Source organism: Theobroma cacao, chromosome 8, assembly GCF_053813885.1.
Source record: "Theobroma cacao isolate CCN51 chromosome 8, ASM5381388v1, whole genome shotgun sequence".
In the NCBI taxonomy this organism is placed as follows: Eukaryota; Viridiplantae; Streptophyta; class Magnoliopsida; order Malvales; family Malvaceae; genus Theobroma; species Theobroma cacao.
This window is the reverse complement of record NC_142646.1, coordinates 5,137,138-5,150,727: the sequence shown is the minus strand read 5'-3', so window position 1 is coordinate 5,150,727 and position 13,590 is coordinate 5,137,138. Positions and strand designations below refer to the sequence as shown.

The following is a 13,590-nucleotide window of genomic DNA, read 5'->3' as shown; positions in this document are numbered from 1 at the left end:
GCTTGAAACTGTATTCTTAAAGCATTGATTCGGTTGAGAGTGAGGCTATTGATTAAAATACAACGCGTCATTTGGCTGGCATGGCATCTCACTCCCCAGTTGTTACCTTTCTCTTTAACTTTCAGCCCTTTCCTAGCGCTTTCGACCCTCCAAATATCAGCACTATAAATACGTTCCCTCATTTCAGTTCTCTTCACCCCAAACCTCAACAAACATTACATCTCAGCTTCTCTCTTTCTTCACTTCTCTTAGATAAATAGTTTCATCAATCAAGTTCATCATGGTTTCTTTTGCTGCATCCAATGTTGTTCTCTTTGTTGTTTTCTTGGTCTCTTTGCTTCATATCAACACAGATGCAAGGAGGCTTTCCGAGTCGGATCAAACCGAGCAGCCTTTGCTGTTCCAATACCATAACGGCCCTCTTCTAACTGGCAAAATCTCTGTTAATCTCATTTGGTATGGCAAGTTCAAGCCTTCTCAACGTGCAATTGTCTCCGATTTCGTCGCTTCCGTTACATCTTCCAAGCCTACAGTAGCTGAACCCTCTGTTTCTACCTGGTGGAAAGCCACAGAAAAATACTATCAGCTCAGCAAGAAACCTTCTTCTCTCGCCCTTTCATTGGGTACACAAATCCTTGATGAGAACTACTCTTTGGGAAAGTCACTCACAAATCAACAAATCATAGAATTAGCATCAAAGGGCGCCCAGAAGAATGCCATTAATGTTGTCTTGACATCAGCTGATGTGGCTGTAGGAGGGTTCTGCTCAAGCAGGTGTGGCACCCACGGTTCAGGTCTGGGCACAAGCAATGGTCAAATTAAGGGCAAGAGCTCCAAATTTGCTTACATTTGGGTTGGTAACTCAGAAACCCAATGCCCAGGTCAATGCGCCTGGCCATTCCACCAGCCCATTTATGGACCACAGAACCCACCTTTGGTTGCACCCAACAATGATGTCGGCCTTGACGGGATGGTGATCAATTTGGCTAGCCTCTTGGCTGGGACTGCCACGAACCCATTCGGAAATGGCTACTATCAGGGTCCGAAATTGGCACCCCTGGAGGCTGCATCTGCCTGCCCTGGGATTTATGGTAAAGGGGCTTATCCAGGCTATGCCGGAGACCTGCCTGTAGACGCTACAACTGGAGCCAGCTACAACGCACATGGTGTCAATGGCAGGAAGTACCTGCTTCCTGCTTTATTTGACCCTTCAACCTCAACTTGTTCTACTCTGGCTTAAAAACGACGATCGTAAGACATGCGAAGATGTCAGTGTATAAAATATATGTTAGGCAGTATAATTTTGCGAGAGATTCTTTTATTGTATTATTAAATTATTCTTTTTCTATCCCTGTTGAATAAGAGATTCACAGTTAAATGTTCTCTTTATCTTATACTCTGAGTGGTGCATTTCCTCTAATGCTCATTGTTTACACCGAACTGGATACATATAGATCTTTTTTGGTACAAGAATAAATATAGATCTAAAACGTGAAAAGTATGAACTAGCCAAGTTAAAAAAAGAATCCAAGACGTGTGAAATTTTGACTTGCATTGTTGGAGGAACCGATGAAAGATTGCGCTTCATCGCTAAAAGGCAATTCCTTGAACAACATCATTTCTTAGGGCCCTCGATAAGAGGAAAGAACATATGTTCCAGAGGAAGGAACTTAAGCATGTAGTACAAAAAAATCTGGAAGGGCTGTTTATCGACAGTAGATGTTTCCTGAATGAGAGTATGTTGTGTTAAGGATATGTTTCAAACATTCGATGGGCCTAGGGCTAATTAAATGACAAGTGAAGGGCAAAGATGCCACACATTCAGAGTCAGGAAAATTGCTTTTCAGTCACCGCTTAATTAAGGCAATTTTATTTATTGGCTTTTAAATTTGATATTTTGGTACTAGATTTCTCCTTTTGCTAGCTGTTATTGGCTTGTGGAGATCTGTCTTGTTCGAGAAACAGAAAATGTAGTGTTTCCAGGGCCCATGTGTATGTACACTTCTACAGAGTTCTGTTCTTTTCTCTTCCATTTCCCACAGCAATAAACCCACTGCCAGTCCTAAGTAGTCTAGTTCTTTTTTTTTTTTTTTTATTTCCTTTAGCAAGGTCTTTTGCCTTAGATCATTAACTATTACCATAGTGTTCATATAAAAGATATGAGTGGTAGTCTGGTAGACATATTTACCTATCTTAGTTTGGAAATCTTTTGGCATAGTCTTTGAGTGCTGGCAATTGAACCATTCTGAATCAGTCTCCATCAATCTTCAACAATCAGACCCTTCGATTTAATTTAATTTATTTTTCAGCAAATTGATATGAAATGTAAAAAAGGGATTTCAACTTTATAGTAACTATAAATTGGTTTTGTTACCTATTTATGCACTTTGTAAGTTTTCTACACATGCATGAAATATTTCATGGAAATGAAAGGAATGTTCTATTTTTTAGCTTTAAGTTGAATTTCATAAATTTTCAATTCAATATGTCTTTCGAATTCAATGCACGCAAAATATATCCATGCGTATACGTGTATCTTAGCAAATAGTACAAAGTATTTATCATCCTAGCTAGCAATTAAATTTTTGGGCTGTAGCATAAATTAAGGGCATTTATTCATTGAAAACGAAAACAAAAGGAAAAACCAAGTTTTGATCATGTAGCTAAAGCTGTCAAGAATTACACTTTCCTTTCGTCCTTTAGAAGGTTGAATCAATTAATAGGGGCCCCAATCCAACCCAAGGAGCGCCCTTTCCCTGTCAACATACTCGTCACTGTCCACGGACCACTATACACGAAAACACACACATTCACTGAACAGACACGCCCCGTCTTTACGCCATACGCTTAGGCACAGCCCAAACGGCACCAGCACGCCGACCATCCACTCCATGACTTTCACGACAAGTCCGCCGAAGATGCACCCTCTCCCACACGTGAGCTTTGCCTTAACCAAATAATAACCTTACTCCTTTACATTGTGTCAAAGAAAAGATAAGTGTACATGCACCAACGATCCTTCCTTTAGCTTTCCGACCTTTTTCTTTGGTGTTAGTGCCTATGCCTTTGCCACCCACGAAATCTTCCAATTGATGCTTCCGATTTCAACTGTTGACGACTTGTTTTTTAGTTTCGCAATGGGGCAATGATTTACCTAAACTCAACATGGTCCAAAGGAAGGAGTTTGGTGTTTCCTGTTATCATCAGTTCGGATGTCAAATTCAAGAACAAAATCATTGATCAACTGAAATTGAAAATAAATAAAGATGGTTCTTTGAGCTTTGAATTTTAGCATCTTAACCAAACGTTTTGGCATATATATTGCGAAATTATTGTCTCATTAGTATAGAAGCGAAGAAAATTATAATCAACAAAATAACAATCCGCCATTGGTCCACTGCCCTTGTTTTTTTAAGGCATTTGGTGTTATATCCAAAAAAAGAAATAGAATAAATTCAAGACAAACCCATTTGTACTTGCTAAAAATGATAATAAATTTCAATCAGTTTTAATGATTAAAACTATTTATAAATAACAAACTCATTATTTAGCAATTAAAATTAAGTAACAACAACGCCAATGATAATAATAATAATAATAATAATAACTCTTTATTACTCTACCTATATGGATATATCATATAACAAATCAAGATAGGAAACCTACCCAATCAGCATTCTATTGATAATTTATTTTGGAACACTTTTCCATATATAATGAGGAATAGTTTATTTGTTTGTTTGTTTTTTAAAGTACCTTAAAGCAGAGCACCAGCACCACCATCGAAAGGTATGCTGCATGTCTCTTAATTTGCCTACCACCTTATCCCATTACTTATAATATATATTTGCAGCAACCTACGCATGCAAAGAGGCTACATTGCATTTTTTTTGCTTTTGTTTCTTTGCAAGGCGCAACATTAGCTCATATTATATACTTTTTAGGCCACAATAACTTATATAATATATGGGGATCAATCGGGCAATTGTTATTGTAAGGTCGAATAATGAGGAATAAAATAAAACCAAATCATCAATTAAACCATTATCATCATCTTTGCTTTAAAACCTGAGCATCGGCCATCAGATTTCACTTTTCAACAAATCATTAACCTCAAAATAATGCACCCCAAACCTCTCTAATAGCAGTTTTTGGCCACATCCACTGGAGTATCAATCGTTTAAACAAAGATCACCCACTTGATAAAGTTAGCCATCCGTGACCACTCACAACTTTGACAAAAAGGAAATTTTTACATTTTAGAATAGACCCAATTTGATGCTTTAATCATTGGCTTCAACCTCATACTGCGGAAAATAATTACTTTGGCTATTATTATTCCTGGAAACTTAAAAATGTAACCCCTTTTTCTAGATTAATCCACTATGTGGGGGAATAAATTTGGTTCATACTAGTACTTTAAAATTAAAACTAGCTGGAAAGCACCACATGGTTATATAAGTAAGGTGTGATTAAATTATTGCTTGAACAGTTTAATTAGACGATTGATTCGTAGATTAAAGCAGGTGTTTTAAATTAGTAAATGGGTTATTGAAAGTAAAAAAATTGTAGGGCAATCTGCCTACCAGCGAGTCCTGTCCATTGATCACCTAGGACGACTACTCATTCTAATTCTATTGAAAGAGGCCGGTGCCAAATTAACTTTAATTAGTTCGTAGCAATGTACCCAAAAAAGTAAAAAAAAAATATAAAAAAACTCGATCGGAATGGTATGAGTTGTATTTGAAGAACTAAAAATCTTTTTCAGTGTACAGCAATATGGAAGTAGTCAATGCTTCTTGACTTGGATTTGGAGGGTGTTGGTGTTATTCATTAACTAGTCAGCCTCAAGGCCTAATTCATCAATGCGTGAGAGGCAAAGACAGTTGTAAAGTAAATACGTACGCAACAGGAACTCCAGCGCGTATGGCAGCTTGGTAACGAAAATGAGACAATTAACTCTCTCCGCGTGTAGCATTGAAAATTTTACTGCTGTAATTAATGTTAGATATTACATATATTAGGCACCTATGACTTTCATGAACAGACGTTCTTCAAGTTCGTAATCTGATTGTTCCAACTACAAACTACAGACTTTAAAAGTAACCTCTAATAGAATTTCCTAAGTCCAATCACTGAAACAGTACCTTCTCTCTGGATTTGAAGAGGGGTTGGGGCATGCCTCAAACAAGGTTAATTGAAGGAGGTAAATCGTCACAAAGACTTGGTACTAAAATGTAATTCTATCTAATACTATATTTATTAAAAATTCATATATTATATCATCTTATTTTTTATTAAAAATAAATAAAAAATAATGTCAAAATAATACATGAGTATGCAATTCCCATAATAACACTTAATAAAATTGATTTATTGTATTTAAGAGAATCCTTGAAAGTATTGTACCAACAAAATATTAAAAGATCATAAACACACAAAAATTCTTCGAATGATTGAATTTTATTTGTTAAACACAAAACTAATATAAACAATTTTTATACGATTAAAAAGGGTTCCTTAATTAAGCATTGATATACATATTATTCTAAAATCAATGTTACTAATCTTATTTAAAAGGAATAAAATATGGATAATGATCTCCTTTTAACAACAGAAAATAGCCAAATTAAAGCAACCTGCTGGTTGCTGGAACACCCGTGAGAGAAGGATGCCGAAAGGAAGAAGCAATGAGCATGCATGATGGTGATAGCTATCACTAGCGTCATCACCATCAACTTATGCACTAAATTTACTGAAAGGTTCCATTAACGAGTGTTTATAAGCACTATTTTATTAGGAATGATTTTAAAATAAACTTATGCACTAAATTTACTGAAAGGTTCCATTAACGAGTGTTTATAAGCACTATTTAATTAGGAATGATTTTAAAATATTATTTTACAAAAAAAATATTTTAAAAGAAACAAATTTTCTTTTCTTGAGTATTATCTTTAGCAATCATACGCCGAACACCGATGATTATTTCTCTTACTAAAATTCTCAAAGCAAATGCCCCTCTCCAAGTCCACACCTTCCCTTAATAAAGACGTCACAAACAAAGAGTGGTCCCGTTGGTTGTGCTTTATTATTCCTCGAGCCCTCTTTATGACAGGAAAGAGCCAAACCCCACGCGGCTCCATTTTAAACCAAGAAATCTATTTCTTTCCCTTCTCCCACCGAAACCCCGAACCCTATATATACTCACTTCGCTCCTTTTCAAAACACCCCAACCATAAAAATTCCATTAGCTCAGTTAATTTTCATGGCTTCCATTCCTTTCTTTTCGCTTCTTTTGCTCCTCTACTCCTTGGCTTTGCCCAGTCCTAGCTTAGCCACCACTAGAAAACTATCAGTTCTTGTTCAAGAACAACCCCTTGTTCTAAAATACCACCACGGTCCCCTCCTTAAGGGTAATATAACTGTTAATCTTATTTGGTATGGCAAGTTCTCCTCTACACAGCGTTCCATCATCGTCGACTTTTTAAACTCTCTCAGCTCCACCAAAACGACGTCGCCCTCGGTCTCGTCGTGGTGGCAAACGACTGGCAAGTACAGGAGAGGTTCGAGCAGAGTCGTTGTAGGGAAACAAATTCTCGATGAGAAGTACTCTTTAGGGAAAGCTCTTAAAACTATCCAACTCGTAGCTTTGGCTTCCAAACCTGGCTATGGAGGCAGTAACGTAGTCAACGTTGTGTTGACTTCCGCTGACGTGGCGGTTGATGGTTTCTGCATGAGCAGGTGCGGGACACATGGTTCGGGTCGGGTTAAGAAGAGCAGGTTCGCTTACGCTTGGGTGGGTAACTCGGTAAGTCAGTGTCCGGGTTATTGCGCGTGGCCGTTTCATCAACCCGTGTACGGGCCGCAAACACCACCGCTGATTGCTCCTAACGGAGACGTAGGGGTTGACGGAATGGTGATCAATTTGGCAACGGTTTTGGCGGGAACCGTGACGAATCCGTTCAATAACGGGTACTTCCAAGGGCCAGCTGAAGCGCCTCTGGAGGCCGTGAGCGCGTGTACGGGGATATTCGGGAAAGGAGCATACCCGGGGTATCCTGGAGAGGTTTTGGTAGATAAAACGACGGGTGCTAGCTACAACGCGGTTGGCGTTAACGGGCGTAAGTATTTGCTCCCGGCGATGTGGGATCCTCAAACACGTACGTGCAAAACACTGGTGTGAGCAAACGAAACTGACATGGAAAGTGGGGATATTTCGATGTTAATATGTATATGAGCTCTGTATAAACATGTTGTGGGATGATATTGGAATACTTGAGGGTTTTTTTTTTTTGTTCCTTTTTCTGTTCTTTTTAATTGAGTGTTACAATTAAAGAAGGAAAAAGATTGGAGAAAAGGGAATCGTGTTATCTATCCACGTTTTGAGGTTCAACAAGGTTGAAGCCCTCCCCTTGGTCTTGACATCATTCTCATTGAGGTCCTGGGATCGAGAGCTACCATAAGATTTGAACGAAAACTCATCCAAAAAATAGTTTCATCGCGATTGAAAGCAGAAAACTAACGAGAGCGGATGAACATTTAACATTACAATGCTAATTGCTCCAGTGCTAAGGAATGTTGCTTCTAAGTATTATTTTAAGCTGCTGGATTAGAGAGATCTAAGAGCTGTTGGGCGTGAAACGTTGAACAAAATCACTAGTGTATGAGATATGGGCCTAGCTGTTTTGATTTTTGTTCACTGCAGCGAAACAGATCTTTTTATGCACTTTACTATCTCACAAGGTATGGGTTGTCACGGATGCTGGTTGAGCCTGTTTAATCTGATTTTTCTAATTTAAAAATTATTGTGAAAATTTATAAAAAATAATAATTTTTAAAATTAAATTAAAACTGTTTAATAAATTTTTTTTTATAAATAAATTGTTTGATAAAATAATTTATATAAGTTTTAATTTGATAAAAATTATCATAAAGGAGATTGATTGAGAAAGGGATACTTTTTGAAAAAGTAATGTTGAGATTATTTTTAATAGATGAGAATTTTTTTGAAAATAAGGAAAAAAAATTTTAATAGTTTAACATGTTTTTAAAAGAAAAATTCATTTCTTGAGCTTTTTTTGAAGTTTTTTTTTATTATGTTTTGTGAAAAAATGTTTATTTTAAGAGTTTTTCAAAATCCAGTTTAACTTTATTTTTATTTTTAAGAGATAGATAAATTGAAAAAAAAAACCAAACCAAATATACACTTAATTTAATCATAAAGAGGTTAATTCGGGACAATTTAAGCTCTTTAAGCTAGCTATATTTCTTTACTGCATGCCATGTTTTTGCCGACATTCTTGAAATTCTACTATTACTATTTTCATATTTTGAGATAAGATTCTTGAAAGACTTTTAAAATATTAAAACCAGATAAAAGTTGTCAAAGTTTACGAAGAGGCTAAGGAATAGTCCAAAGCAATTGCTTCTATTGACAAGTCATTCATCTCAAATGTAAATAATACTTGAATGTGGACACGATAACATCATTTGAGAGTTTAAATTGTACATTGCTCCAATTGAAGGCCCGGCCCCGAAAATTTATGAACCAGGCTGCTTTATGTGACGTACTAGTTACGAAAACCTAGCCCAAAGAAATATTTGGGCTGGGAAAGACGCATAAACGTTGCAACCAAGTTCGCGCTTTCACATTGCAAACCCCACACGCAAATTTGCGCCCAAAAAGGTCCAAAATATCGACTGCCATGGAACACTCGCAACGAGAACATTTTCATTTCAGAAAAGCACCTCTCTAGTTTCAACTCTTCCACCCCGCAAGGAGCAGCCATCATCGCATCCCTCCCCTCTGAACACTTCTCCTTACCAAAATGGAACCGCCACCGCCGCGAGCCCCACAAGACCAATCTTCCCACGCTCACTCTCATCCCTCCACCACCACCATCCCCACCACAGGAACTTGCTGCAAATGCGGCGGCACAACGACCTTCTCGCCACCACCCCTGAACCCAACTTCCATGCCCGACCTTTCCTCTCCTCCTACATACCGACCCATTCGTGCCCCGGCCATAAACCTCCCTCCGAACAACCAGTCCCAAGCCATAATCCTCGCACCCGTGCCTCAATCCCAAAAAGTCCCAATCATCACCCCTCCTTTCCAATTCCAAACCCCAACCAAAATAATCACGTCCCCCGACGACATCCGTAAATTCCACGACTCCCCAACTTCCAAAAACTTCCTCGGCTTCATCGTCGCCTTATCCGAATCCATCCGCGGCCATAAAATCTCCGATCCATGCCACGAATCTCCCACTGTCACCAAAATTGTCTCCATTGTCGAAACCTTATCTCTCTGGATCGACCAAATCCCACCCGTTCAACAATCTTCTCGTTACGGCAACATATCTTACCGAACCTGGCACGAACGCTTAACCGAAAACGCTGAACCCCTCATGCTCCAGTTTCTTCCGGAAGACCTCAAACCTTCGACTATCGAAATCGTTCCTTATTTCACCGACAGTTTCGGAAACTCAAGCCGAATCGATTACGGAACGGGACACGAAACCAATTTCGCGGCCTGGTTATATTGCTTAGCCAGAATGGGAATCGTTAAAGAAGTAGATTACCAAGCCGTGGTGGCTAGGGTTTTTGTCAAATATTTAGACTTAATGAGGAAGCTTCAGCTTGTTTACTGCTTGGAACCCGCGGGGTCCCACGGGGTTTGGGGTTTGGATGATTACCATTTCTTGCCGTTTATATTTGGGAGTTCACAGTTGATTGATCATAAATATATGAAGCCGAAATCCATTCATAATGAGGATATTTTGGAGAATTTTTCGAGTGAGTATATGTATCTTTCGTGTATTGGGTTTATAAAGAAGGTGAAAAAGGGTCTGTTTGCAGAGCATTCCCCGCTGTTGGATGATATAAGTGGAGTGCCTAATTGGAATAAGGTGAATAGTGGTTTGCTTAAGATGTACAAATTTGAGGTGCTCGAAAAGGTTCCTATTATGCAGCATTTTCTCTTTGGATGGCTCATTAAGTGGTGAGTTTTTTTTTTTAATCTTTTTTGGTTTAGTTGTTTGTTAATGAAATATAATTTTGCATGTAATGTTCGTTTTGTTTAGTTTGATTTGAATACACTGTTAATCAATAATCGTAGTCTGCTGCATCTCACTGGAAATGTTCCTTTCCAGTTGCTGCAAACAAACCCTAAAGAACCTCTTTTTTTTCTTCTAATGGTGTCCTTTTCGTATGGGCACTGATAGCCTGCTTGCAGTATGTAGAAACTTTTATGTATTTATTCATGGGTACAGGATACATAAGGGTACAAAGCATACAGGCCTTGACATTGCTTATAGTATCATGGTTAGCATTGCTCAGTGGCCAAGAACTGTCTGTTGTTAAATTAATCTAGTTTGCATGAATCTGTATATCAAAAGTGCCCCTTACGTTATAAAAGTTATGCAATTGATTGATTACTGCCATTTGATCATGAGGATGGTGCCATTACTTGGAAATGGCGTTTCAGAACTACAACACAAGGCGTCCATTGTTGATTAATAACTAAGTTACTGTAAAGAGGTCCATGCAGGGCACAGAGAAAGCTTGTATAGCATAGAGATTACTTTCTATGTCCTTTGAGTAGATGGTTATTGGCCTCCTTAGAAGCAGACTTCAGTGACTTTTATCCTTTAAAAAATGGCAATGTCACTAGGTGCATGGTTATCAAATTCGTGCCTTTCAATAGATTTGTGATATGTTGAATATTTTAACATGGCCAAGCAACACATAGGTCTCAAACCTCATTACAGAAGTCTCCACGAATTAATACCAGTACCAACTCATATAAACGTAGTTGCCGGAAGGATTGATCTTTTCTCTTTAGTCTTCCTAGAGTAAAATGATGGAACCAATATGAGAAACTGGCATGAGTCATTTGGACTATTGATTACTAGTTATGTGAAATTGAATTATGCCTTTGTCTTTGCTTGTGTGACTAATAACCTTTTTGTCGTTACTGTATGTTTTAGCCTACTATCTTCTCTTGCTGTCATTATCAAGGAATGTGGATTTAGTTATCCATCCGTACCTTTTGGTTTCTGTATATACATCACATATTGGGCCATATGATTGAATTTGGTAAAGTCATGATATTGTAATGCTTTGTAGAAATCAAATCTATTCATGGGTCCTGAAGGCGGCCTATAATTTTCTTGTATTCAGGAACACGATCAACAGTTTTCTGTAGTGAGAATCGCTGTATTAGCTATCTAACATGCCTGGTAGAAACTTTTTTGAGAATGTTCCAGTTATTGGGATTGTGATACAACGAATACACACTCCTATTGAATTGTGCTACATTAGCTTAAAATTTCCTCAGTATTATATGGAAAACAACCTTTTGAGCCATATGAGATAGGTGATGAAAATTTGGTTCAGGCCAATATTTTGCCCCATTGGTGATGCTGTCTTGTGAAGCCATTTAAGGTGGAGAACTCATCTTTCCTGGACATTTTTGGATGCTTTCTAGATTACATTGAAGCACATGTTCGTATAACTCAACTAAATGATTTGTTTTAAGGGTAGGGCTTAACTAATGGACTCTGTTAAGTTGATTTATCAAAGCTTTCAGCCTTCATACTTGTTGCTGGTGTTTGCAATTTGCTTCTCTTGTCCATTTGATTTAACCTCCAGAAAATTCGTGTTCGTCAGTGACATAAATTCTTGAATGTTTTAGGTTGTATGACTCGGAAATTACAAGATGCTTGCTTGTCTTTAAGCTAGGTGCTATAAGCTTTGTTTAATGGCGTGTCATTATCTTGTTATTAGATTATGGTTGGGATTAAGATGCTGCCAATGTTTCATTAAATTTTTTCTTAAGCTTTTAACTAATTCCTTTCGATGTTCTATTAAATTTTCACAGGGAATAATTTTGGTATTATCTTTATGGAGACACATACTGTGGAACCAAGGGAATTCTAATTTCCTCCAGATTTCATGGACAGCTGTAGCATTAGAAAATTATCCCATTTGCAATATAATATCAATGGTACCATGAACTCATTGAGTTGCTTCTTTTTTCGTTGCTGCCCATTCTAATTAGCTATGCCAGTTGGAGTGTTGTGTCACTGCTCCCCTTTTTTTTGTTTGTTTATGATATTTGGTCTTTTGATGAAAGGCCACAGGTTCTGTTAAATGCTTAATGTGATGAAACTTATGTTTCGCTATATTTATGTACAGCAAGAAGTGCACAAGTTTTTGTGGAAATTAAGGGACTCACTTACATTTTATCAATTCACTGTCCTATTTGTAACCCTTCATAGCTTTTTAAGGAGTACCAGAAACCTATTCTTTTGCTTATGCAATACATGTTATTTAAAGAGAAAATGACCAGAGACTAGTGAGAAAGGGTAAAAGCAAATTCGTCTTAGATCTGTGCCCAAACTTGCCTTAGCTCTCGTCACAAAATCTACTTATTGATTCAACCTAGTTACCTCGGACTGAGATTAGAAATGTAACAATCAAGTGACTAATTGGGTGCATGAAATAAAATCAACCACTTTTATAGGCAAAGAAGAAACAGGGAATAAATGCATGCAACATCAAGGCAATCCACGCCCAAGCTGTCAGTGCAAACTCAGAAAATAAACTTTGAAGTCAGCAAGCAGACAAAAGAATGGAAATTTTAGGTCATCTTTTCAATAGAATATAGTAAAATCCCCTGCAACAACCACCTACTATGAGTCTAATATTCAAGAACCACAAAACTCGACCATATTGGGAGTACCTTCATTTTTCTATTGAGGCTGCCTTCTCCTGACTTCAACCCTTTTTGCTCTATTTGTGATTAGGATGACAGTAAGTAATTAACAGTATAATTTTATATATAAAAGGGCTACAATTATGAACAAGGGTAAAAGAGCTTCCGATATAATTTATCAAAATTTTTCCATTAACATTCATGGTTTCCATGATAACTTGCAATGTGTGGAACTTGTATCCTAGCTGGGATTCAGGTAGCTGGGTGTTTTAAATTGCTTCTGGTTGGAGATTTATGTGCCACCCATTTCCGGCTCATCCAATGGCCAAGCCCTCCAGATTTAAATGTGAGTACTCAAATATTCCAATTCGATGCCAGTCAGTCTGTCAGCTTCCTAGATGAGACTAAATTCTGCATGTGTAAACTGCTAGGATGTGGACTCATCAGGTTGAACGTTCTGTAAGAAAGACAAGCAACAAATTACACTAGCAGCTACGTATGATCATATTCTCTCTATTACAGCACATTCATGTCACCTTCCCCTCGTATCTCTCGAGCTTCTATATCCTTCCATCGAGGAAAAAGAAGAACAAAAAAAAATTAGATTGATGGGATGGGTTTAGCCTTTTTTTAAGTTGAAATCTCATAACCCTTTACATGTAGCTATTGCACCTCTTACCCACAATCGAGACTCACAACCCTACTATGAACTGCCAATTGAATTAACTCTCTTCTCCTCAGTCTCCAAACCTCATCTGCAAACTTTCAACCGGTGTCAGAATTAAAAGAAAAAAAACAATTATTGTTACTTCAAAGATCTCTCAGAAAGGTCAAGATAGATTTCCAACACAGATAGCATTGGAACCAAA

The 13,590-nt window shown here is 37.7% G+C and overlaps 2 protein-coding genes and 1 pseudogene across 3 annotated transcripts; all 3 read left to right on the top strand.

Moving 5' to 3' along the window:
- The first annotated feature begins 187 nt into the window (after positions 1–187).
- Positions 188–1,389, top strand: LOC18592133 (protein PHOSPHATE-INDUCED 1-like). Its single transcript, XM_018126275.2, has one exon. It carries the CDS (start codon positions 281–283, stop codon positions 1,238–1,240), a length of 960 nt encoding a protein of 319 aa, XP_017981764.1. The 5' UTR covers positions 188–280; the 3' UTR covers positions 1,241–1,389.
- Positions 1,390–6,216: 4,827 nt separating this feature from the next.
- LOC18592132 (protein EXORDIUM-like 2 pseudogene) lies at positions 6,217–7,292 on the top strand (annotated as a pseudogene). Its single transcript, XR_016028018.1, has one exon. The product of XR_016028018.1 is annotated as a protein EXORDIUM-like 2 pseudogene (transcript).
- A 1,371-nt stretch (positions 7,293–8,663) lies between these two features.
- LOC18592131 (phosphotyrosyl phosphatase activator (PTPA) family protein) lies at positions 8,664–12,228 on the top strand. The gene is made up of 2 exons (XM_007018677.3): positions 8,664–10,003; positions 11,885–12,228. The coding sequence occupies exons 1-2, from the start codon at positions 8,829–8,831 to the stop codon at positions 11,889–11,891; spliced, it is 1,182 nt and encodes a 393-aa protein (XP_007018739.1). The 5' UTR covers positions 8,664–8,828; the 3' UTR covers positions 11,892–12,228.
- Positions 12,229–13,590: the final 1,362 nt, after the last annotated feature.